The 25,147-nt window shown below is 47.9% G+C and overlaps 8 protein-coding genes across 8 annotated transcripts; 5 read left to right on the top strand and 3 right to left on the bottom strand.

The window, feature by feature from the left end:
- Positions 1-1,811: 1,811 nt before the first annotated feature.
- On the top strand, positions 1,812-4,405 carry N7457_006513 (Zn(II)2Cys6 transcription factor; the record flags this gene model as incomplete). The annotated part of the gene is made up of 6 exons (XM_057177557.1): positions 1,812-1,910; positions 1,979-2,360; positions 2,421-2,836; positions 2,892-3,101; positions 3,158-3,327; positions 3,406-4,405. The coding sequence occupies 6 exons, from the start codon at positions 1,812-1,814 to the stop codon at positions 4,403-4,405; spliced, it is 2,277 nt and encodes a 758-aa protein (XP_057031859.1).
- A 1,880-nt stretch (positions 4,406-6,285) lies between these two features.
- On the bottom strand, positions 6,286-6,833 carry N7457_006512 (uncharacterized protein; the record flags this gene model as incomplete). The annotated part of the gene is made up of 2 exons (XM_057177556.1): positions 6,286-6,486; positions 6,537-6,833. The coding sequence occupies 2 exons, from the start codon at positions 6,831-6,833 to the stop codon at positions 6,286-6,288; spliced, it is 498 nt and encodes a 165-aa protein (XP_057031858.1).
- Positions 6,834-8,898: 2,065 nt separating this feature from the next.
- On the top strand, positions 8,899-9,706 carry N7457_006511 (sugar O-acetyltransferase; the record flags this gene model as incomplete). Its single annotated transcript, XM_057177555.1, has 3 exons — positions 8,899-8,999; positions 9,053-9,289; positions 9,343-9,706. 3 exons carry the CDS (start codon positions 8,899-8,901, stop codon positions 9,704-9,706), a joined length of 702 nt encoding a protein of 233 aa, XP_057031857.1.
- Positions 9,707-10,291: 585 nt separating this feature from the next.
- On the top strand, positions 10,292-12,185 carry N7457_006510 (uncharacterized protein; the record flags this gene model as incomplete). Its single annotated transcript, XM_057177554.1, has 5 exons — positions 10,292-10,531; positions 10,586-10,686; positions 10,762-11,109; positions 11,172-11,312; positions 11,363-12,185. 5 exons carry the CDS (start codon positions 10,292-10,294, stop codon positions 12,183-12,185), a joined length of 1,653 nt encoding a protein of 550 aa, XP_057031856.1.
- Positions 12,186-13,063: 878 nt separating this feature from the next.
- On the top strand, positions 13,064-14,712 carry N7457_006509 (uncharacterized protein; the record flags this gene model as incomplete). The annotated part of the gene is made up of 2 exons (XM_057177553.1): positions 13,064-14,062; positions 14,116-14,712. The coding sequence occupies 2 exons, from the start codon at positions 13,064-13,066 to the stop codon at positions 14,710-14,712; spliced, it is 1,596 nt and encodes a 531-aa protein (XP_057031855.1).
- A 508-nt stretch (positions 14,713-15,220) lies between these two features.
- On the bottom strand, positions 15,221-16,530 carry N7457_006508 (C-3 sterol dehydrogenase/C-4 decarboxylase; the record flags this gene model as incomplete). Its single annotated transcript, XM_057177552.1, has 2 exons — positions 15,221-15,883; positions 15,955-16,530. 2 exons carry the CDS (start codon positions 16,528-16,530, stop codon positions 15,221-15,223), a joined length of 1,239 nt encoding a protein of 412 aa, XP_057031854.1.
- A 438-nt stretch (positions 16,531-16,968) lies between these two features.
- N7457_006507 (ubiquitin-conjugating enzyme E2) lies at positions 16,969-18,753 on the bottom strand (the record flags this gene model as incomplete). Its single annotated transcript, XM_057177551.1, is given in 8 exon segments — positions 16,969-17,841; positions 17,897-18,084; positions 18,095-18,134; positions 18,203-18,291; positions 18,344-18,365; positions 18,440-18,534; positions 18,608-18,641; positions 18,721-18,753. 8 exon segments carry the CDS (start codon positions 18,751-18,753, stop codon positions 16,969-16,971), a joined length of 1,374 nt encoding a protein of 457 aa, XP_057031853.1.
- A 1,800-nt stretch (positions 18,754-20,553) lies between these two features.
- Positions 20,554-24,477, top strand: N7457_006506 (GTPase-activating protein LRG1; the record flags this gene model as incomplete). The annotated part of the gene is made up of 6 exons (XM_057177550.1): positions 20,554-20,970; positions 21,034-22,341; positions 22,368-22,449; positions 22,511-23,579; positions 23,622-23,901; positions 23,998-24,477. 6 exons carry the CDS (start codon positions 20,554-20,556, stop codon positions 24,475-24,477), a joined length of 3,636 nt encoding a protein of 1,211 aa, XP_057031852.1.
- Between the last annotated feature and the right edge of the window lie 670 nt (positions 24,478-25,147).

Here is a 25,147-nt window from a genome sequence, read left to right as displayed (position 1 = left end):
TAGTTATCTAGTTAAATTTAAAGCTCGTATATACGTACGGGGAGATCTAGAGACTATTTCGTACGAAGAAAAGAGAGCTACTATACTAATAGTAAGGACTATAAGGATAATCTTTACCCTTATTACCGTATTTAATCTCGATCTAAGATAGCGGGATACTATTACTACCTTTTTAAATAGTACGCTAGAAAAAGAGGTCTATACCTAGATACCTAATAGGTTTAGACTACCTAGTAAATACTAGAAACTCTACCGCGTACTATATAGTCTACGGATCTTATCTAGACTTTAATAATAGGAAGTAGCTAGTATATTTCGTAAGCTAGGACTATAATAAGCCCTAAAAGACCCCTATATTTTTATCGGAAATAGACTAATAGTCTTTTTCTATATTAATAATATCCTAATTATCTACTATAATAGTAGGGAGGCGCGAGAAAGGGCTATATAGCTAGAATAAGATCTAGAAGTATACTAGGAACTAACCGATTATAGAGAGATAGTATAGTTTCTTAATATCCGTATTATTAGAGATAGGTAGTAAAAGAAGCTATAGCTTTATTAAGATAGCTATATAGTAAGTATCGCTATATAATATAATCTTATAGATAGACTAGCGGTATATACCCTAATATCTATCGAAGATCTAACCCTATTTTAGGGAGTAACTATAGTATAAGAGATCCTATTATACTAAAAGAAGGTAGGATCTACTAGATATACTACTATAATTATAAGACTAGATACTATAAAATTAACTACTTATCTAATATAATATTTAATAAACCTAGGCCCCTAGTACTATTAAGTAGCTAATAGAGTTATTACCTACCTTAATTCTACCCGCTATCTCGCTATTAAATATAGTATAGATTCTAGAATAGACTCTATATAATTTACTAGTAATACCTTATATAGGGATTATCCTAATAGAAAGAGCTCCGCTAGCTATATCTACTAGGTATATAGCGGGCTAGTCGACTAGAAGGCTAGTAAGTAGCCTATAGTTACTACCTCCACCACTAAAGCTAAGCTCCTTAGTCTCTTAGAGACTATAAAATAGCTATAATAGTAGCGCAGACTTCTTAATACCCTTAGTTTTATCCCTTCCTATTAACTAAGTATCGATTACGATAATTAGCGTACTATTAGTCTCCTAACTAGCGAGGATATAGCGTTCGAGACGAAATTACGATATATTAATATTTATCGGCACTAGCTTAGATAGGAAGTCAGGGAAGGAAGAATTAAGGTAAAATAGGTACCGACAGCTAGTATAGCTATAGACGGACTTACAAAGTTACTCACTAGGCAAAAGCATAAAGCTTTCCTTAAAATATTGAGGATAATAGATATAAGCTATCTAATAGTAGGAGCTATTTAACAGTATAGGTCATTTAATCAATAAAGGGAGAGAAATAGCATGCCGACTTAGGTGCAGGAAGCAGCTAGACTATACTGGCCTAGCTAAGGGGGTGTGTCGGAGTATGAGATCGGCATACCGGAAGTTTAGTTTATCCTGTCCACGCAGTATTTTTGATAATTAGTCAGATAGTCATATTTCCTGCTGGAATAGTGGATACAGAAATACAGAGATTTCAACTCCCTTGATTGGACCCCTACTATACTGAATACCACGTCAGTTAACAACGAATGGTGCCCAGTGGATGGATGGCCGTGTTGCTTTGTAATATCAGCTTGAATGACAAACACTTCAATGTACACGCCGGAATTTCGAGGCCATCTCCCAGAGTCTCATGAATAGCCAAGGATAATTATCCGCTCTCACTTCTTCCAGATATCGTTCAGCAATGCCCCCAACACCGGCAGATGATACTGCCAGACGTAGGCGACCCAACAGAAAGTATACGTCTCGAGCCTGTGAAGCATGTCGACAGCGACGAGCCAAGGTAACGTTCATGGATGACATTCGTGCATCGTCCAGTACTCGAAGAAGTTTGTGCTAACTTGGCAACAGTGTGATGGCGTCCGACCGTCTTGCTCTCGCTGCATTGACCGTGGCGTTGAATGCGAGTACTCTACTGCAGAGGATGGGCGACAACCGGCGCCCAAGTCTTATGTAGTCATGCTGCGCAACCGGATTGAACTTTTGGAGCGTGTACTACATGCCCATGGTATTGATCCCGATGCCGCTATCCAACTGATGATCAAAACCGACAATCCTGGTGCCGAGCCTGATATGAAGTCGGCACTAGCTTACTCCAAACTGGATGATGAGTTGTGTACGACGTTTGACGGCGCACTGACGCTCGACGAGTCACTAAATTTTGATCAAGATGGCGAGGTGCGGTATTTTGGTCCGACGAGTGGGCGATTGCTGTTTCAATCCTCGTCAAATGGTGAGGTTTAGCAGCCCCATTTCCCCAATCTAATGAAAAATATCCACTAATGGTATCTAGATGTGCAAGCCCAAGTATCAAATCAGTCAGATTGCCCTTGCACAGGAACTTGTGAAATCCTGCCAAATGGGAGTACAGACTTGTTAGAAGAAACCTTGATATCAGAAGGCCTTCGATCTCATTTGATTGATCTGTTTTTCGAGTGGGAACAGCCCTGGCTCCAAGTGGTGAACGAAGAACTGTTTCGAGAGTCCATGAACCATTGCGGACGATATTTCAGCCCACTTCTTCTGAATTGCATCCTTGCCTTAGGGTCACGATACTGTGATCGCATCCAAGTGAGATCAGATCCTGATGATTCAAACACAGCTGGCAAAATGTTTCTTGAGAATGCAGAGAGCTTGATCCAGAACGATCTCAGATGGCCCAAGATCACAACAATACAGTCATTGGCGATCATGGGAATGGTCTACATTGTAAGTTGCTATACCACAGATTTTTCAACAAGTAGGATAGACTAATTGGCTGTAGGCAATGGGATCTGATGCCTCGGGGCGGCTTCATCAAGGTATGGCAAACCGATTAGCCCTGGATATGGGCCTAAATATGGACCCTTCCGTCCTTTCCGGAGCAGTTGCTCTTCCTGCTGTCGAGATTGAGTTGCGACGACAAATTTATTGGGCACTGTATTGCCACGATAAGCTGTCAGCAAGCTACACAGGCAGGGTGTGCACGTTACTGGTACGGTATACAAGAAAACCTTTCATTTCATCAAACTTACTTGTTTTGTCGCACAGGATTCACAAGGCGCCGTCAACAAACCATTTCCTTTATGTGCTTCGGATGTCTATTTGCCCTCAGCAAGTGGAAATGGACAATTAAGGGCTGCCTCGCAAAGAGAAGTGGTGCAGTTGCATAGGGCGATGATCGACCTATGTCGTATATTCGAGAAAGTCCTTCTCTCATTGTGAGGCCCCTGAAACCTCCCCCCCCCCCCCTAACATCTATCCAGTTGAAACTGACAGAGTATATCCAATTTGTCAAGCTGGTCTCCAAAGCCACTCATTCAACCCGAACAACGTTCTGCATTTTTTGAGTCCTGTGTTCTTGAACTCAAGAGCTGGTATTACGATCTCGCACCAGAGCTGAAAGTTGACCGTCCATCGGGCCCCTCTCGATTTCCTCACGCCTACACCTTGTACATGGTATACCATACTGTGTGCATTTTGCTTTGCGTGCCATTCTTTAGACACAACTCTGATAGAAAAGATGTTAAAAATCCAGCAGACCTACACGAACAACAGAACCTCAATGACAAAGCCCCGGATGCTGAATCTATCCAAAAAGTCGTGTCGATTTGCAGCGATTCCGCCCGACGGATGTGTACCGTGGCTGAGAAATACAGACAGGTCTTCGGAAGCTTCAAACTGAGTCCCATAACATCTACGCACTGCATGCTTTCAGCGGCATTGATCATCATTGAACAATGTTGTACTGATCCAGCGATCAGATCCCGCAGCGGAAATCAAGCCCTGCAAAGCCCGTCATCACGGGCAGCCGTTGGGCTGTGTCTTCAGGTTTTGCGAGAACTCTCGACGTCCTGGAACATTGCGAAGCGTATTGGGCGGAATCTAGAGGAATTGTATTGCCAACGACTAAACAGCGACATTGATCATATGCCACCTCCCGTTTCATGGGAATTCAACACCAATTTCAAGATTCCATCTCACTCGGACGCATATGTTTGTCCTGGAGACATTGACCTATTATATGAAAGACACAACGGTCTGTTGGACCCGAATGATCCACATGTTGACAATGCCCCTTCCGTCCCACCACTTGCAAACCTTGGTTGGTTTGATGTTCCGCCTTCTAGAAGCATACATGCGGATATTACCAATGATGCGGTCGAATTAGGGGTGGCTTTCAATCCCGAAGAGTTATTTGTGAACAACCTCGGCTTTGCGTTCTCAGCTGACTGCCTACCTAGCGACTACAACATGTTTGATACCTTGAATCAAATGTATTTACAGGATATACGGTAATTCTCTAAATGCAAATTTCTCTCACTTCTCGCAATTTTGGTCATGAAAGCTGTCATGCACGCTTACAATTGTTCGATAAACATGAAAAGCCAGGGGTTTTCACTTCGGCCCATTGGACATAATATCAGGGGCAATCTTCTCTGCAAGCGTCTCTCGAAGCCGGTTAGCAATAATGCAATCAGTCACAAGCACCATACCTTACAAACCCTTGATTGTGGATGGTCCGGTGGGAGAATCGGAAATGCGCTCGCATCAACAACTCGCAAGTGCGTGACACCGAAAACTTTTGCTTGATTATTGACTGCAGCTAGTAACCGGCCCCTAAAATTTCATACCAAAATTACGGACCCTCGCAAGCGATATGAAAATTTAGGGGCCGGTTATGTCATTCTGAGTGCCCATTTTGCATGTGCAGGATGCATGATAGATCGGCATCATACTATCTTTGATGAGATCTAATATTTCAGCATCGCTCTGAAAGCCAGACCTAGGGGAATACTTCCATTCAACTATTACAGGGGCCATTGCTTGACTGCGAAAGACAGGCGGGTGATCGTCCCCAATCAGTTGGGATTAATCACTGGCGCATCGGCTGTATCGGTTGAGCGAAGAGTCATCTTTCCTCGTGATGTTGGAGCTACCAGGGCTGCAGCAATAGTGGCATATAGCCCAGTCCTAGGCTGCTGTTTATATAGATCTGAAAAGTTGCCTGCATATGCAGATCTTACAACATACTACGTCGCCGTTGTGGTTAATTCCTATCATGCGAAAGAGAAGTGAATAGATATGACCTCTCACCTCAACTTCTGGCCAATCATTTGGAAGCCAAGACAGATCTTGCTCATTACGCCCAGAGAACGTGGGGCGGGATGCCCGTGGGAGCTTCTCGAATACGAGATAGTCTGTCGACCGATTTGTCAAGAATCCGTTGACCTTTCTTGAAGAAGGGCAACACGTTCTCGAAAAGGTAAGTCATTTACACGCTCTGTCCATATTGCCACATAATGTGCAGAGGGCCTGTTCAGGATCAGCGTTTCTCTGTATTTGCATCTTTTTTTGGTATTGCATGAACTTTGATATATCATAAAATTTGATGCTGATCAGGGTTAATGTCGGCTAATTTCACCATGTAAACAGGCTCGTTCGACAATCTCTTACGACCCGCCCAGGCATTTCCCCCTTGGATAATGGATGTGAAATTTGCACCCGGTACACCATGTGCCACAGTCCTCCAGTCGATCGAGGTTGTAGCTTGGGCATCTGCACCCGCCCCAAGCCCGCATGATGCTAGAATCCGAGCTGTGGGATATATGTACCCGTAATATCCTCCTACCTCAGCTATAGCCACCCTGTATCTCTGCTCGGCGAGTCGTGCCGCAACCGTCAGTCCTACAGTGCCTCCCCCTATGATCACATAGTCGAATGTAGCATTCCCGGCGGCTCGATGGTAGGATTCCCTGCCACCTGGCAAATCTGCGAGAACTCCAAGGAGTGGCAAAAATAGAAAGATCAACTCGTGATAGGTCAAACACAACATCGTGTACCAGCCAGCGGGAGAGAATGAACGTGGTACTAATTAACCAAAAGGATTCAGCTCATTGCAGTCTCAAAGACTTGAATTGTATTGACCTGACAATAGTGGCTGGTGGAAGAAGTTGCAGGAGACAGACATGAACATAGACATTCAATGATTTCTATCCACCGGGAAAATAAAACATTACACTCTCAAGATCAGCTTTCATTCCTACCTATCCGTATCCTGCGATATGGGAGCACATGAGGTTTCCCCAAGCCTTCTTGAGTCCTGATTCACTCGCCAGCCCCAATTCATCGTGAGAACACATTCCCCATGCCTTTGAACCAGACATAGTCCCATACATTTAGAGAGAGGCATTCCAGAGAAGATGGCGCAATAGAACCTTAAGGACTTTGTCCTGCTTGGCAAGCTGTCGACTAAAGTACTTGTTACTTGCCTTTGTGTAAGTAGCAAGAGCTTTCTGGCTTTCGAAGCAAATCGGAGTGGAATCGGTGTTCCAAGAATCCAAAAGGTCAACAATGTTGACATGGACACGAGCCAGCGCCTGCAACAATAAGTGAGTGTTTCCAATTCATCAAACGGGGGGATTCATACCTTCTTGCACTGATTGATGGAGGTGAAGGATCCTTCAATTCCAACCTTGGCACACAATTCTTGCCAGGTCGCCAGACTAGTCACACGGCACCCAATCAAGCGATCATACTCGCTGTTCATGCAAGCATTCCAACTCTTTCGCCAGCGTTTAGATCCAGGCTTCCAACCTCGCTGCTGGCTGACAAGATGGAATGCCACACTAACAGGAGTGCTTGGGTCGTACGGGGCGTTGAGATCACGCAAAAATCTGTTCGAGTGAGGAGCGAAAGGAGCGAGAGGAGTCAGGGAGATAAACATTGCGGCGGTCGCCTAGCGTTAGCCATATGAATTAGCGTTTGCACTTCATAGAGATTTTCAGACCTTATCTACGTTCACCTTTGCGGATAGTCTCAAGAAAGTCAGAGGTAAAAGGAATCAGAGATGAGAGAGGGAGACTGAAGGAGGTGGGTAGTAGATGATGATGAAAAGTAGAAGATGGAAAAAAGTGGGAGACGAAGAGAAGAATACTAGGATGTAAAAAGGGAACCTTTCAAGTGAGAAATTGATAGAAAAGTGAAGATCCAAAACATGTTTTGTATTCGCCTACTTGGATGCAAACGCAGAGAAAGAAAGGCCTCAACTTCGATATATGGAGACCGGCATAAATCTGGAGAACACGTCCACATAATAGTTGCTGGATATGTAGGAACTCAAAAGTAAGATCATCTGCATACAAAGCACCTATATTCTCGGAAGGAGAGACGATGTTCTATAACTCAATAGGTTCTGTGTCGATAGAATGGCCATTACGCTCTTGAACACTCGACGGCAACCTACATATATCAAACGATCCTTTGCCCAAGATAATTATAAATCAGATCACGGTGCCACTCTTGGAATCACGAAACATTCAGGCTTCCCCATGCAGAAGTCTTCCTAACTTGATGCCGAGGTCATTCTTTGGTCTAAGTTTAGTTATAGAACCGGGACTCTTTTGACGAAGTTTTCCCTCGGACTACATATGTAGGCTTGGATCTATAGGAGCTATGCCTAGGCAAAATAGGATCATATACCAGGTATTTGAGTCAAAAATGTGCCGTAAATCTTGTGCGTATGTACTCTTCATAGTCCTGTGTACTACATCATGGGTTTCAACCAGGTTAATAAAACAGAGGATAAATGATCCAGCCTATGCAGCAGATCTGCCAGTGTTCAAATCTTGGGGATCTGCAGTTTGAAACCGAGTCAATTCCTAGATTCATACTCCGTACAGCCAATCGAGATATGTCTGATAGATCAGTGATACATAAATATGCAATTCTCGTGGTAAGGACATTAGTTATCATTACAAAGCCATTTCGCAGTGAGCTAGAATTCTAGAATCAAGTTCATGATCCTCCAAAGAGAGAGGGTTATCATTCATTAGGGTTTGAACTTTGTATATGCAAGTGATCGAACCGGAGAGCACATAAGGCTAACAGGGTGTGTAGAGCCTGGAGTGAAGGCAGAGTTTAATGAGATCCATGTTGGACTAGGGGCAGAGTTATGAGCCACCGAGGGCTTCAATAAACGCAAGCTGCTCGAGCTTGTGAATCGCTACAGATTACTCCTCGCATTCTTCATATTCTGTGGCCAACAGTGCACTGGAATGACAGCGCTTGCCTACTTCGGCGGCAGTATCAACACAATGGCGTTTCAATATCCTTTGCTCGTTGGTGACGCGATATATGATGAACTCGTGAGGCAGTTATGTTTTCCTTTTCTATGCGGTCCTCGATGTCATCATGGCAATCATCGTGTTTCTCTTCGTTAAGGAGACGAAAGCTAAAAGTCTCGGATGGAAACCATCTTCAACAGCAGAGCCGCGTTCGATATGGATGCTGTACGGCGGGAGTCGATCAAGCTTGCGGACGAAGTGAACGTACAACACAAGTCGTTCAATGAGCCTTGATTCTCTCTTACTTTTTCCCCTTTAGAAATACCCCTCAGAGATTGGAATCCGAAAAGGGAATTGCATCTATTATATACGTCAAATCCACTTGACCAACAAGGGTGTCTACGCGAGCTTCCCTGTCCTCTGTTCATCCCTTTTCCCTCCTCTTCCCTTATCCATAAGAAAAATCTTGACCGTAGCTTGCTCATCCCGTGGATAATAATGCCATCGAAACTACCCTGAGACTACGGGTGAGAATGCTGTACTGTGCCCCGACGGTTCAACGCTGGCCGTCATACCCGATTAGGAAGGCCCGCCCTCGGGCATCTTGGCATTCTCCACGGCAAAATGTCGGGCAAATCACCCCGCTTGAGGTGTCCCATCCCAGCATATCTCATATTCACCCCAAGCCATCCCTGTGGTCTTGTGCACATCACGATCTTATTCAAAATGGCTGCGACCGAGAAACGCCCCGAGATCATCGAGCTCGCTCGAGGACTGGCACGAGTGCCTATGTGTGAGGACTATGAGCGTATGATATCTGGAATGATGTATGTCTTCATTGAGAATTTCCATTTGCGACATTCGCTTATTGCCTGCTCAGGTATAATCCTAACATTGCAAAACTGCAAGAGGCACGGCATCTGTGTCGTGGACTGGCTGCGGATTACAACAACCTGGACACCAAGACTGTGACATATGACCAGATCGGCGGCAAGCGTCTAGAGCTATTGCGGAAACTCGTCGGTAAAGTGGGAGATGGAACGTTTATTGAACCACCATTTCTGCCCGACTACGGATGCAATACTGTGATCGGAAAGGATTGCTTCTTCAACTGGAAGTAGGTGGATCTGTTCCTCACATGCCCTGTTTCATCTTACCAACCATCCCTAGTGTGACTATCTTGGACACCAGCCTAGTTGTCATTGGCAATCGTGTGCAGATTGGCACTGGCGTTAGCATCATCACGGCTGGTCATGATACCAGCATTCTTTCTCGCCGCAAGTTCGTTGAGTTCGGCCATCCGATCTTTATCGAAGACGACTGTTGGATTGGAAGTAATGTCATTATTCTTCCCGGGGTTCGCATCGGCCAAGGTTCAACAATTGGAGCCGGGTCCGTTGTCACCAGGGATATCCCGCCATTTTCTGTCGCTGTCGGGACCCCTTGTCGCGTGAAGAAAACAATTCCTTCGGCAGAAGAAGAAGAGCAAGATCCCAACAATCAGTACCGCAGCCTAGTTCGTGAGGACCGATGAAACTTTTAGAATTGAATTGATCTGGGAAATCAAAGATGTTTTCCTGTCGCTTCCGATTATTGACTCAAGGCAAGACTACAGGTAGATAAACTCTTGTGTATACCTATTTGGGTGCTTGCGATACTCACAACACCACACTAGGGATATGATATCCGTTTAAGGAAGTATTTTCCATGCGAGTAGGCTTTCTAGCCCGAGACTGGAATCTCACCGATATACAGTAGTTGCAGTCTATAATCGCATGTAATCGCCTCTCTCCCTGAGTATAGGATTTCCTAATCGAAGCCCCGAGGAAGCTACGAGGTCTTGAACATGTTTTCAGCCGGACATACGCAGGGGCGTTACATATGTACTATAAATTGCATCTTTCGAGCTCCCTAGGTTTCCCGCGCACGGAATTAGTACCGCAAAGCTGATATATCAGACAAAATGCAGCCCCGGAGGACACCGTGACTATTGAGTGAGAAGGCCACTGGATCCCTATTAAATCCTGACCCCTCGCACAATAATTTCTTTTCAACTCACAATCTTCCATCGAGCTTTGTGTTTCTTGCACTGATAGCCTTCCATTTATCTTATCCCATTATGTCGTTGATACATGCCTTTCGTCATGAAGTTAAGCCAGTTGGCTCGTCCGTACCCCGCAGCCTAGACCCCCATCCCACGACTCCGGTGGAACACGTTCCAGCCACGCAGGTTCCTGTAGAAAGCAACCTGTCACCACGAGATGGCCAACTAGTCTTTGAACAGTCGTTGCCCAGTCGAACGACCAAGTCGCGTCAAGTGGTCATTACTGCGCTGCTGGTTCTGGCGAATCTTGTACAGGTATAGTGCTGGCCAATGGTATCTGTGAGAACCAAAGGCAAAGGCTGACAAGAGAAGATGACAGTCAATTTTGCGGGGATCGCTGGAGGAAGCATGTTGGGTGAATCCTTAAATGTCGAAGATACCTATGCCTCGTGGATCGCCGCTAGTTATGCGTAAGAAGAACTCAAGGCATCGAGCCTTCAAAGGTGTACCAATCATCCCAGAACCCTGGACTAACATTCACACAGTCTGACTCAAGGAACTTTTGTGCTAGTGAGTGGTCGATTAGGAGATGTATATGGCCATCGAGAACTCGTGCTAGCCGGAGGCGCCTGGCTCACACTCTGCACTTTGGCCACGGCCTTTTGTACCGACTTTTTCGGCTTTGTTACGATGCGGGCTCTGGCTGGTCTCGGGGGTGCCTTTATCATGCCTAATGCAGTGGCCATGATATCGAGTACTAATCCCCCCGGTCGCGTGCGAAATCTCAGTCTGGGTCTCTTTGGTGCATCGGCGCCAGCGGGAGGGTATTTTGGGGCTTTATTCTTAGGCGCCTTCCTACAACGGACTGAATGGAAGTGGTTTTTCATCTTCATGTAGGCGCTGTATGCAATAGACTCGAATTGAAACAATACTAACAATGATGTGACAACCCTAGTGCTTGCCTTTGTCTGATCACATTCGCTCCTCTCTGGGCTTTGAGTCCGCGTGAACCACCGGTCGATCGACATGGAAAAATCGACTGCATTGGATCAGCTCTTGGCACAAGCTCATTGATCCTGTTCAGCTTTGTTTGGAAGTAAGCCGCCAATCGCAATCTATGAGGAAAAGATACTCACAATCTTACAGTCAAGCACCGAGCGTCGGTTGGTCAACGCCCTATGAAATCGTCCTCTTGATCAGCTCAATCATCTTATTTGGAGCCTTTCTGCTCTGGGAAAGAAACTATGCGGCAGAACCCATCATGCCACTCAACATCTTCCAAGCTCCTTCATTTCTGATGTTGCTCTTTGTCGTGCTACTCAATTACATGGCTGTAGGAACCTTGATCTGGTACCAGGTTTTGTGGCTCCAAAAGGTCTGGCACTGGACTCCTCTCGAGTTCGCCGTGGGCTGGACCCCATTCGTGATCTGCGCCACAGGAGCTGCGTGTCTCGCAGCGTGGATGATTCCACGAATGGCGGCCCAATGGATCTTGGCTATTGGCACAGTCACGATCTTGATTTCAAACGCGCTGATGGCGACAGTGCCCCTTCAACAATCCTACTGGCCACAGATCTTTCCTTCGGTTATCCTCTTTTCCTTCTGTCCTGACTTCGTGTACACGGCTGGGCAAATCATTGCCAGCAACTCTGTGCGTCGGAATCAGCAGGGGATTGCTGGTTCCGTCATCGGCACGCTCAATCTCTATGGAAACAGTCTCGGGTTGGGATTTGCGTCTACCATTGAAGAGCAGATTGCCCGGCGGTCGGGTAGTCAAATCATGGGGTATCGAGCGGCACTTTTCTTCGGGGTTGCTATCAGTGCCGTGGCGCTGATACTTGACGTTTGTTTTGTGCGACTAGTCAAGGATGACCGGGAAGGGTGGCATGAGGATGACCATATGCAGGAAATTGAGCTCACAGAACAAGCCGAAGCAACAGGTATTCATCTGCCTCATACAAGTCACTAAACACTCCCAACGCCCATGTGGGGGGACACCGGCAAAACATCGGTAGGCCGAACGTGGGATGTCGGATCCAAAAACGCCGGGTTTTCTCCTGAATACCTGGGCGGAAAAGGGCCACATGAGCAGAGTGGATATGGTTGGACAAAGAACGATGGGAATCTATTTGTCAAGATTTTGCTCGGATGACGTCTACATACCAGATATAACAACCACGGTGTTGTTTCTCCATGTTATTTCCGCTACTCCGCACTCCCACTGCTGTGTTTCCGGGGACAGGAGATCATTTCGAATCAAGAATGACTTCGGTGAGAGAAAAGAGCAAACAGGGATTGCGGAGAGGCGGGGAAGTAGAGTCAGGTCTCGGGATTGTAGAGGTCCGTGGGTGAAAATGGAATGCAGTACAGAGTATGTACTCCGTACAGAGGCTTGGTTAGCCGACTTCTCCCGTTCTAATTTGACGGGGTTGTTTTGCGCAAATTTGGTTTCTTTTTGGAGCCCCGTGAGTGTGTCGCGTAAATGCCCAGAAGTGCAGGTGTTCCCGAGTCCCCGTGATAAGTTACCGTGCCGACGCTCGTTCCCTCCCCCATCTCTCCCATCACATACTTGGGCGTCTTCATCATCCCTCTTTATATTCGGGAAGGGATCGCCAGATACCACCACATACCATACCATGGATGATGCCCCCATTACTCGTTGAAAATCCGTTGCCGGAAGTCCCCTCCAAAACCGGAATGTCGACTGATCTCGGGTGGCCGAGTCGGTCAGCTCCACTGTGACCCCCGCGTCTTACCGTTTTGGGCGTGGGGGTACCGGGGTACTATTCACTGAAGAAAAAAAGGACTAGCGCGGGGGTGACCATAAGGTTTTTTGTATTGCCTTAAATGGAAGACGCTGCCCCCTGCCGGATCCCCGGATTATTCGCCCTTGAGAATACACCCGTGGACACAATGGCGGACGATATCTCAGCGAACAAGGGCCGCTTAGAGGTCGAAGCCGAGAAAGAACGAACTGAAAATGTCGAGCACATTGCCTCACCAACACAAGATGCCCAGCTGCAGATGGATCCAGCCCGCCGTATTGTTGTCGAGAAGCAGCTCAAGCGCAAGCTCGATGCCCGGTGCAGCTTGTTCGTCGCTATCTACATCATGAACTACCTGGACCGCAACAATATGGCTGCTGCCCGTCTCAAAGGTCTACAGGAAGATCTTCAGCTCAGTAACACCGAGTACTCCACGTGTTTGAGTATTCTCTACGTGGGCTACATCATCATGCAGGTGCCATCTAATATGTTCATCAACCGCATCTCACGACCTTCTCTCTACATTGCGACCGCCATGTTGTTGTGGGGTGTTATCTCCACCCTGTCCGGCAACACCAAAAACTTTGGCCACATGGTGGCAGTTCGTTTCCTGCTTGGCTTTATTGAGGCAGCCTTTTTGCCCGGCGCCTTACTCATCCTCTCCAAGTGGTACACACGCCGCGAATTAACCACCCGAAATGCCATCCTGTTCTGTGGCAATCTCATCTCCAATGCATTCTCTGCTCTCGTTGGTGCCGGTGTTCTGTCCAACATGCAAGGCGTCTTGGGCCATGCGGCGTGGCGCTGGCTCTTCTGGATTGAGGGAGCCGTGACCATGTTCCTCGCCATCTTGGCCGCATTCATCTTGCCCGATCTACCGCACAATGCACGCGGGTTCACCGAGGAAGAGCGCCAGGTTGCACAGCTGCGCATGATCGAAGATGTTGGCGAGGCTGATACCGATAGTGAAGAGCTTGGTGCCTTTGGCGGTTTGATGATGGCACTGAAGGATAAGAAGATTTATGTCATGATGTTTACTTTCGTTGCCTACGTTGTCGGGTTATCCTTCAACGCTTTCTTCGTAAGACTCATGAGACCAAACGAGCGTGGAATGTTTTTACTAACTCTATATAGCCCACCTTGACCGGTACTCTCGGATTCGGATACGTTCCTACTCTGCTCATGAGTGCCCCTCCCTGGGCTTTCTCGTGTATTGTCTCCGTGATCAACGCGTGGCACGCCGACAAAACGCAAGAAAAGGTGTGGCACATCTTAGGCCCGCTCGGAATGGGGGCTGTTGGCTTCATCATTTGTATGAGCACAAGCAATGTTGCCGCCCGCTACGTTGCGCTCTTCCTGCAGGCCGGCTCCTACGCAGGATTTATTGTATTCTACTCATGGATCAGTTCCTCATTCCCTCGTCCTCCCGCCAAGCGAGCTGTGGCTATTGCCATGATCAACGCCTTCAGTCAACTGGGCAACGTCGCCGGCTCCTACGTCTGGGACTTGGACGACAACGGCTACCGCTCCAGCTATGGAATTGTGCTGGCTATGTTCGGTGTTACGGTTGGCGGATGCTGGTACTTCCGCTCGATGCTGCTCCGCTTGAATAAGGAACTCGAGAACGCCGAGCTTGCCGATGTTTCGGGAGGCGCGTCGAACGAAAACGATATCATGGAGCACCCAGACGAATCCCTACGCATGCGCAAGGGCTTCAGGTATCTTGTTTGAACACTGTTTGGTAGGCGAACCAGTCGTTTTCCTGGTCGGCCATTTCGATTGTCTTGTGGGTATGATCAATAGTCATATCTTGGTATATATGTATATAATGAGGGCGGAGCAAATTGGCTTTTGACGCCGGAATATATCGTTTCAATGACTGCTTGTCCCGATCTCTCAATAACATACGTGAGGTATCTGTGGACAAAATCTACATGTAACTACACAATGTACCCGACATAGTAGCCTTGTAAACAGACGGTCCCGGGACTCCCTAAATAGTAAGCGGAAACAGCCTGGACTGCACCAAACAGCGACTTGTGCAGTCATGGATGATAGCGAATTCCATCCATATGTTTGTCGCCGGTCAACAGCCTTGGAACCCGTCCAAATCAAGCCTTAGCGGAGAAGCGAGAGAAATTGGGTTCACACAGCAGCTAAATCTGTCAAGCATGGGGGCAAATAGTCATATTAATACAGCATAAGATGCTTTTTTTTAATCTCATGGTCTAATTTCAAATTACAATTGCTTCTTTCCTGCATCCGCTTTCTGTTGGGCGACAATATACCCAACTGCACGGGCAACACCCTCATCCAAGGGCACCACTGGCATATAGGCTAGACGATGCTTAGCCTTCTCGGCAGAGTAGTAGCGGGTCATGCACGAATAGCGCACAGTACGGGCAGTAAGACGCGGGGTCTTGCCAAACAATGCCATGACAGTCTCGGCGAGACCACCGACGATCTCAAGAAGACCCTCTGGCAATGCCCAGACCTGATCCGGCTCAACGACACGGTCGATGAGTGCCCACATCGCACGGGTAATATCCCAGAAGTAGACCGGAGAATCGTTGGTGATGTTGAAAGCCTCGCCATCCACGCGCTCGTAATCCAGGGGCCCGCCCTTGCCAGCCGCGTGAAGGTCATAACTTGCCAGGAGTCGGTGCGCAGCAAGCAAGTGGCCATACGCCACATTTCCAACGTAGGTGAAATCGAACAGATTGTCGTTCTCGCCGAGCTGCATCCGTAGCACTCTATCTGATGCCTTGGATCCGTGCTCTAGGATCTTGTGTGTCACTGTTGTGTCTTTCTCTCCGTGAATGCCAGCCGGGCGGATAGCGGCTGTCAGCATCTCATTGGGGGATTTCTTATTGTACTTCAGGACGATTTCCTCGGCATCGGCCTAAAAACATGCAAGGAATCTAATTAGCGCTTGATCATAGCTGAACCCCATCGAGTTAAAATAGGTCTTACCTTAGTCTCGGAGTAATACTCCTTCTGTGCAGGACCACGAATGTACGGCCACTCTTCGTTGACGTTCTTCAAATCGCTCTGTGTGTCGTGGACCACGGAGCTGGAGCTGGTGTAGACAAATGCCTTGCACTTACCACCCCAGTCGCCATGCTCGCCACCAGCAACCTCGAGAAGCGTACGTGTTCCCTCCACATTGACCTTGTGCAACAAGGGTTTATTTCCCTCGATCATGGAGGGCGAAGCAGTGTGGATAACAAGATCGGGCTTGACAGCGCGGAAAACCTCCATCATGGAGTCGACGGAGGTGATGTCGCCATCGTAGTACTTGGCGCCGGGAAGACGGTTGTTGGTGGTGCGCAAATCGACAACAGACACGGTCGAATGGCATTCCGGGTAGCGAGATCCTAGGGTAGGGTACTCAAAGCGCGCATCGCCGACGGGCTTTGGTAGAGTGTAACTGGGGTCGGTCTCGGAAGGGAAATTCAACAGGTGATCAACAATGTGCCACCCCAAGAAGCCGCAGCCTCCAACCACAAGGACATTGCCTAACTCGAGTGTGCGCCGTTTTGCCGACATGTTGTATTGGTGTAGGGAAATTGGGGGCAGGAGTTGGATGAAAAGGGGAAGTTGGCATCGGAGATAATCAGGTGATCCGTGCGCAGACACTTTATGGGCTGGAGTGCTTCATCTTGGCGCCAATCTACCTGGTTGATGGATATCTCTATTCTGTACAAGCATGTACGATATGGCACCCTCTGTGTGTCTCTTTGAATCTCTTACGCATATCAATATCGATTTCTGCTGTGCTATCATATCAATCCACGCCGGCGCCACGCGCCCCACAATCCCCAGGCTTTCCATCATTTTGAAGGATACCAATGCAGCAAGGTGAAAGATAGAGGTGGAAGAATTCTATGCCTCAGGTGAGATAGAATTCACATGAGGATAGCTAAAAAGAAAATGGCATATCTTTGTGCGACACATTGCTCAGCAAATACTCTCATGGCGTAGTCCTCAAGACTCCTCCAGAGACGCCCGAAGCTTGCGCCTATAGACCCTGCGATCCAGTTCTGAGCCCCAGCACAGACCACTTGCCTCCGGGTTGACCGTCATGAGGGGATTGTATGGCGGATTATCGTCTTCCAGGGTGCTGATGATACCCTCGATGTGATGGCCCATCTCTTCAGCTTGCGAAGGAAGATACATCAAAACGCCCAGCTTGGAGACTCGGATATGATAGAGAGGTGTCTCAACAAAGGCACGGGGTTGTTCTTCCGGGTGTCTGGGGCTGATATAAATTTTGATCTTGATGATACCCCCTTCTAGTCTGGACTCATTGCGACCAACGTATGTGAGTCGCCAGGCGAAAGGATTGTCATCAACCAGTGACAGATCGATGATTTGAGGATTAGTGCTCAGCTCCGCAGCAATCTGTTCACGTTGGCCCCTCAGTTTCACTGCAATTCCGGCATCCTCCTCGACCAAAGCCAAACCCTCGACGAGCCAGCAACGTGTCTCTTCAAGCAATTGATCGCGAACAGCCAGCAAGCGGGCTTTCAAATCAACGTAGTTCCACTCGCCCGTCATGCTGTTGCCTTGGCCCTCAAATGGCATCTGGACAAAAGGTGTGCCTTGCCTTCTAGGCTCATCTGCGATAGCTTTCTCGATGGCATTTTGGTAAAACTCGAAGTACCACAGGAACCGTCGCTTGCAAAAGTCTTGGAAGCTACTGTAAGTACTGAAATCTGGTTCTGCTTCGGCATCGCTATCTTCTCCCTGGCTTGGGGACGGACCGTCCGTTGGTGGCATTCGGCGGCGAGGAGGCGAAGTTTGGATAGCTTGCTCAAGGGGTGTGATGACTGCGAGTCGTAGATTCTCATGGCGTATCTTATATCACTGTAAGCGGTGCCGATTTGCCCCGACTTTGGGTGAGAAATGTTACCTTGGATTTGTAGATTTCCATATTCTCCGTGTCGTTCGTTCTTTCAGTGTCCTCAAAGCCTGGCTCGAGCGTGTAGGGATTTGCCGACAACAAACTCTGAATCGATAAAAGAACCGATTCAAGCCCCTGTGCGGGCGACCACTGCTCTCCTCGGGAACCATGCCAAGTGCTATCGCCATGTTCAGTCACTTTTCATACCATTCATAGTGCTTTTAGACAGGCTTACCCCAAGATCGACCTAGAAAATGTCAGTAGCAAGCTCTTGAAGACTTCAACCAACTTTACAAGGCGCACTTACAAGCAGACCTTCCCATTGGCATAGAGATTAGGGCCGAAGCGTGTTCGGCCCTTGTTGGTCGTCCTGATCTTCACCACAGGTGGATTCGCCGGATAATCTATCCTAGTGTGATCAGCAAGTTGCAGCCACAAAAAACCGGCGAACCTTACCTGGTGGGATTTTGATTGAGAACTGCCAGGTTTTCATCATTAGTTGGTCATCCTCCAAAAATTGTCAAGCCAATGCTTGAACTGGGTGGATCGAACCTCATAAAACCCCAGTTCATATGGGGTGCCTGGAGGCCCGACGATAAGGGCCTGAATATCACGAATATTATTTTCTTCATAACTGATAGTAAAAGCTGTGTTGAAATCAGTGTGCGAGTCTCAGTGCGGGTTATCTTGAAGCCCAAGAGATGTCTACTGATTCCATACCAAGCTGCTCACTCCGCTCAACCTGTCTCAACTCCTGTTTTGATACGAGGCAGAGATTAGTCTTGATTTCTGCCAGTGTATCGGCATGGATCATCAAAGTGGAAATCACATACTCGCACGAGGCGTAGAGTACACTGGTCGCCCATTTTGCAGATAGGCGGACCATGCGCAGAGAGGGGGCGACTTGGCTTCGGATCGGCGAATTGAATTGTTTTCAAAAGCAAGAATGATGAGAAAAGGATCCCATAGTTGAAGGCGAAAGGTTGGTGGGTGAAGAACTGAGGTAGATATAGGTGAAGGTTAATTCCAAGGTCAGAATCATGCGCCAGGAATTTCAACACAACAATTTTGACCTGTTGACTTCACCTATTTGCTGTTTGCTTATTCCTTTTGTTGCTTGCCCTTTTGTATCTCACGGCGTTTCTCTTTATCATACCTAGGTATTCTTTTCCTTGCGTTCATTTTTATTTTGGAGGTTTTCTACCCCGTGTTTCCCCTATATTTCGTTCCAGGACGTCATATTCCAGCCTCCGACTTTCTCCTGTGCGGGTACCCCCCCCTCAATCACTCCGCAGAGTAGCGGTCATTCTTAGATATAAAAATGGCCTTGGGGAGCGTCTTTCCATGGGACATATATATACTCCATACCGAGCTAAGGTATCAGAAACCTTGTAAATTACCTGGGGATCATGATGCATGTATGTCAAGAAGTTACATACATTATGTACCCAAGCATCTTAGCCTCGGACTTAGGTACATCATGTCGGTATATGTTGTATGTATCTATTTTAACTGATCTTTAACAGTACGAAGCACCTTAGGTAGCCTTTTCAGCCTATACACTAAGAGAGAAAGAAAGAAAGAAAGAAAAGAAGGGCAAAAAAAAAAGAAAACTCATTCACAGGTAAGTAGAAAGTCCACGATCGTCTTGAATCTCTTTTGGTTTGTCGGAGTGTGGCTATTATCTACATATAGGTGAGAACGCTCATCCTTCATGAAATCTGGCTCTTATGTTGACCTGCATAGTGACTTAATTGAAGAGAAAATATAAACTATTCTACGGAATGTTCTATAAAAAGCACTGGACCCGTGGTTGGCACATAAGGGGCGGTAGACAAGGAGCTACATACATGCATGTTAATCCGGCTGCACACAAAGAATACAAGGCAGGAATGTTTGTTTACTGGGTCTCATACATTCCAATTCAATCGAAGAGCTGAAATACTCTTCGGAACAGCCTAGATAATGAATAGAACTCTCATATTAAAGTAGTGGGAATGATAATTGTATAGAACACGTGATCCAGGGCCCTGGACTAATTAGGGGGGCAACAAATGCCCAAGCCATCTCCATCTCCATTCCTCCCTAGCCCACTTCTTTTCCCCTCGCCCTTGCACTTTAATTGTTCTATCTTTTTCTCGGGGCTCTGGATTTTGTTCGGTTCAGTTTGGGATGACTGTCAACAAATAACCTGCGCCGTCTGTTGGTCTTACCCTGAAAGCTCCAATCCCCTCGAAACCGGCCCCCGCGTCCTCAAGCCTGCGCGCTTTCAGATCCTTCGTTTACAGCCACCCTCCCTCTATACTGACTCCACGGATTTCTTCTGGTGATCCTGCGCGCGCTATCTTCATCACTGTTACTTCAGCCACCCCCACGTGTTTTTACATGGCGTGAGGGTGAATACACTCCGGGGAACAGTAATGATCCCGGTTAAAATAGCCAACGCATGAGGTTCTAATTTAAGAATCAGACTCTTGACCGTACGCGCCCAGTCGACCTTGAATTTCCCGCCAGTCTGACAGCGTTTCAGCTTCGATTCGATACCCGCCCTATCAACTTAGTTCACCACCTCTCCTCGCCTGTTCTCTTGTCCGATACATTACATTCAGCGTTCGGCGTGATTCAATCTAGCGAATCTACTATTCCTCTACTGACGGGGGACCAATATGCCCCCAGGTGGACTCCCAGCCAGCCTGGTCGCAGGCAACCCCAGTGGCCGTCCCACCGTCGACACCTCGGGCTACGGGGCTAGCTATACGAAAAACACACCCACCTCCCCCGAAGACAGTTTAATTCCATTCGATTCGCCATCAACACGAACGGCAGGCTTGAGTCCGATCACGCCAGTGAACCAGGAGGATGGACGCTTAAGTCGTGGACTTGGACCTGACCAGGCCGGTCACCGCGACCGCTCAGCAACCCGCGACCGCTCGGCACCCCGAGATCGCTCGCGAGTGAATGGCCGCCAAACAAAGTCCCCCGGTGGCTCATCGCGTCTTTGCCAAAAGTGCAGTGAGCCTCTCACAGGCCAGTTTGTTCGAGCGCTAGGTGGTACTTTTCATCTGGAGTGTTTCAAGTGCGAAGTAAGTTGGTCTTTTGACCCTGGTTCGATTGGATTTTGACCCTGACATGCATGTTTCTTTTAGGATTGTGGTGAGATAGTTGCCTCAAAGTTCTTCCCTGTCGATTCAGAAGATGGCAGCTGCCAATTTCCGCTTTGTGAAACCGATTACTTTAGACGGCTGAGCCTTCTATGCCATGAGTGCGGAGGCGCACTACGTGGATCATACATCACCGCATTAGACCGGAAGTATCATATCGAGCACTTTACTTGTTCCGTTTGTCCGACCGTCTTCGGTGCTCAGGACTCGTATTATGAACACGAAAGCAAGGTCTACTGTCACTTCCACTACTCAACCCAATTTGCTCAACGGTGCCATGGATGTCATACTGCAATTTTGAAACAGTTCGTCGAGATTTACCGCAATGGGCAAAATCAACACTGGCATCCCGAATGTTATATGATTCACAAGTTTTGGAACGTTCGCTTATCCCCTGCTGGTCAGACATGGGAGCCTCCGCCAGTGGATGAGGATGCTAGCGAAGAAGAGCGACAGCAAATTCGCGATGAAGAAGATATTATGGAAGAGAAGGTTTTCAATATTTGGAATACCCTCTCTACCTTCGAAGAATCGTCCGCTGCTTGCATCTCGGATATGCTGCTCCATGTGAGCAATGGTGCTTATATTGACGGTGTTCTGGTTGCCAAGCGCTTCATTGGCCATGTGGAAATTCTCTTTGGTGCAGTCGATCAGTTGGCCAGTTATATCAAGTCCCACGATCTGAAAGGTGAGTCGTGCGCAGCTGTTATCGTTTTATTGGAGTCAACGGCTGATATTTTCCACCCAGAACTGTCCTATGGCCGCGAAGCCAAACTTCTTTGCAAAAAGATTGTCGCATTCTTCGCTCTTCTGTCGAAAACACAGGAAACTGGAGTACGCAAACTTGGTGTCACGCAGGAGCTTTTGTCTCTGGTAACTGGTCTCGCTCATTACCTCAAACTCCTTATCCGCATCGGCCTACAAGGTGCGCTCAAACTCGAACGCGAGAAGTCAGCGCCAGATGGTTTGCAAAATTTCCTGGAGCACCTCCGTGATCTAGAGTCATTAGCGGAGCCAGAAGACGACGATGCCCCACTCGACCTGATGGCTGGAGTGGAAGGCTTGGCCGATCAGCTTTCGGATTGCTGTACCTCCTGTAAAGAACCAATTGACGATGAATGTGTTCAGTGGGGACAGAACCGTTGGCACACCAAGCCGCCTCATCTTTCATGCAGATCATGTGAGAAGGACTTGACTGTTGATTTTCAAGACGCTTTATGGAGCGGGAATGAGGAGAAAGTGTACTGCGGCGCTTGCGCCCACCAAAAGAACCTTGGCCCCACTGTTCAGGGGGTTTCACCCCTGTTTCAAAGCTGCAGCAATTTGTTTTCTTGCTGAAAGTGGCACTTGCACGACTTCTCGCCGTACTTCGGTCCGGGGGAACCTTGCCTCATACGTCAGGTAGGCCCTTTTTGCACCACCCCCATGCCGCTGGCAGTTTGTCTAACCTAATTCGGCCCAGACGACCCAAATCTTAAAGATTATGAAAATAAGGATGGCCATCGTGTCACATCCCGGGTTTGCCGAGCAAACACACGCTCCAAGTCTCATGGCCCTGCCGCTCGAGATGGTTTCGAGGAAACATCCCTCGAACAGACAGTCGGCGAGATGCGTCGACTTCGCTCCATTCGCAATGAACGAACACTATCAACAACTTATAAGCGGGCCCGCGCATCCAGAATCATCGATGGACCAGAAGGCAGAAGTGCCCGGCCAGGATCAGCTGGCAATGACGGCAGTGGTCCGAGAGGCCCTGGTTTCCAGATTGTTGAGGAACGGGAAACCAATCGCGATACTGTCGGCGATATGACTTTCGGTGCACAGGATGCTCTCACGTTGGATGATATCCCGCGCATTGTTGCGGCCGAGCAAGCCAAGGAGCAGCGGCCTAATGCCTATAGACATGCCGGGACGAAACTTGTTGGAGGAACAGAGCAGATGCCCAGGTACAACCGTGGCCACCAGCGGGGAGTATCGAGTGGAAATTTGGAGGCGCTTATGGAGCCGACCCGAACCAAGCGGTACTTCTCAGAACTGACTGCTCTGGAGTATTTCATCGTTCGTCACGTTGCTGTGTTACAGATGGAGCCCTTGGTAGAAGGCTATTTCAACATGGAGGAACTTCTTTCTCTTATTGAATCCCGCAAACCTACCATATGGAACATCTTCGGCCGCGCGTTCAAGGATAACAAGAAGGGCAATAAAAAGAAGGGTGTCTTTGGAGTGGGCCTAGACTACTTGGTCGAAAAGGAGGGCACTGAGTCAACTCACGGTGTTGGGCCTGGTGCGCTTCGCATCCCGACATTGGTCGATGATTCTGTCTCCGCCATGCGGCAGATGGACATGTCTGTGGAGGGTGTTTTCCGAAAGAACGGCAATATTCGGCGATTAAAGGATACCTCAGAGCTAATCGACAACAGGTATGAGCAAGTTGATCTGACTAAGGAGACTCCCGTGCAGATTGCAGCTCTCTTGAAGAAGTTCCTTCGCGAGATGCCCGATCCCCTCTTGACATTTAAGCTCCACGGACTGTTTGTAGTCTCACAAAGTGAGTTTTCATGTTTGGATTCTAGGCCTGCCCGTGCACTGCTAACCTGTGCCGCAGAAATGGATGACCCTGAGAAACAAAGACGACTGTTGCACTTGACATGCTGTCTACTTCCGAAGGCCCATCGTGATACGATGGAAGTCCTATTTGCTTTCTTGAATTGGACATCCTCCTTCTCGCATGTGGATGAGGAATCTGGAAGCAAGATGGATATTCATAATCTTGCAACGGTCATCACACCTAATATCCTCTATCCCAATGCTAAGAACAGCACTGTAGAAGAGAGCTTCTTGTCTATCGAGGCTGTTAATGCTTTGATCACTTATAATGATGCTTTCTGTGAGGCAAGTTTCTCTCTTTCAAGGTCGAATCCATTAGGTTTGTGCTAACTGTTTCAACAGATCCCGGAGGATCTGCAATCAATCTTGGGCGATCCAACTCTCTTCAAAGAGAATGCCGAAGTCACAACCAAAGAAATCCTTAAACGATACGGTGATATTGCTCGAGGCAGCTTCTCGCAGAGACCGGCGAACGGTGGCGAGACATTCACGATCACCACCCCCAACCGCAACAACAGTGCCCCGGCTTCTGCACGTATCGAGACCGATCCATCTCAAGATGCAGCTTGGCAAATGCAAAGTTCGGTGCGACATGTACCTGGGCCTAGTGGACAGCCTAGCGGACAGCCTAGCGGACACTGTCACTCGGTGAGCGCCAACGCCCAAGTCGGACTTGACATTGCTCCTCCCCCAGCGGCGTATCACCGTGACCGCAGCACTAGCAACGGCAGCCAGCCAAACCCAGGGCTACCTGAGGGCCAGTCCACAAACGTCGCTTACCGACCGCGTCCGAGTCCAGGTGCCATGGGTGTTACTGGATAAACTGCTTCTCCTTTTACTCCTTCCTTCCCGCACAGCTGCAATAATGCGGTTCCATCATCTAACCTCGACTTGCATTCATCCGTCTGATCTTTTCTCTGTGGAGTGTTTTCGTTTCCTGGGACCTTCTTAGCGTTCTTTTTTTTTTTTCTTCTTTCCTTTCTCTCAAGAGGGTTGGTCGACGGAGTTGTATTTCTTTTTTTCCCCCTCTTTCCGTGAAAATTCCCCAAAAGTGATCATCGAGCTACTTGGTCGCTATTGATTGGTTGCTGTTTTCTGTTTCTCTTCTCTATTCCTTTATATTGGCTATGATGCCTCCCTTTTTTTGTCCCGTTTTCTCTGTTTTTTATTTGCATCTGATTCAAGGGATCAGCCATACCCATACCTGTCCCTCTGAGCCCATAAATGTCCTGTTTTTCATTCTCTCGCTTTCGATTTTTGAGCATGCTCAATCTTTTTCCTTCTTTGTGGGCCAGGCTACGGCTATACCTAGACCCCTTTTTCCTTTCTTCATTTCTTATTCTCCTCCCTGAATTGGCCTTCTGCTGAACAAGTGCCAGGGAGCATTTATTTCCTTTCTCCTTTGCTACTTGTTTCTCATCAATCAACATGATTGCCATGATACCTGTGCTGAGTTTGTAGTTCTTACCGGCTGTGACTTGGAAGGGGACTA

This window comes from Penicillium paradoxum (genome assembly GCF_028828445.1).
Source record: "Penicillium paradoxum strain IBT 22861 chromosome Unknown utg000005l_segment0_segment0, whole genome shotgun sequence".
In the NCBI taxonomy this organism is placed as follows: domain Eukaryota; kingdom Fungi; phylum Ascomycota; class Eurotiomycetes; order Eurotiales; family Aspergillaceae; genus Penicillium; species Penicillium paradoxum.
The sequence above is the reverse complement of the archived record's forward strand: the minus strand, read 5'-3'. Positions and strand labels throughout refer to the sequence as shown.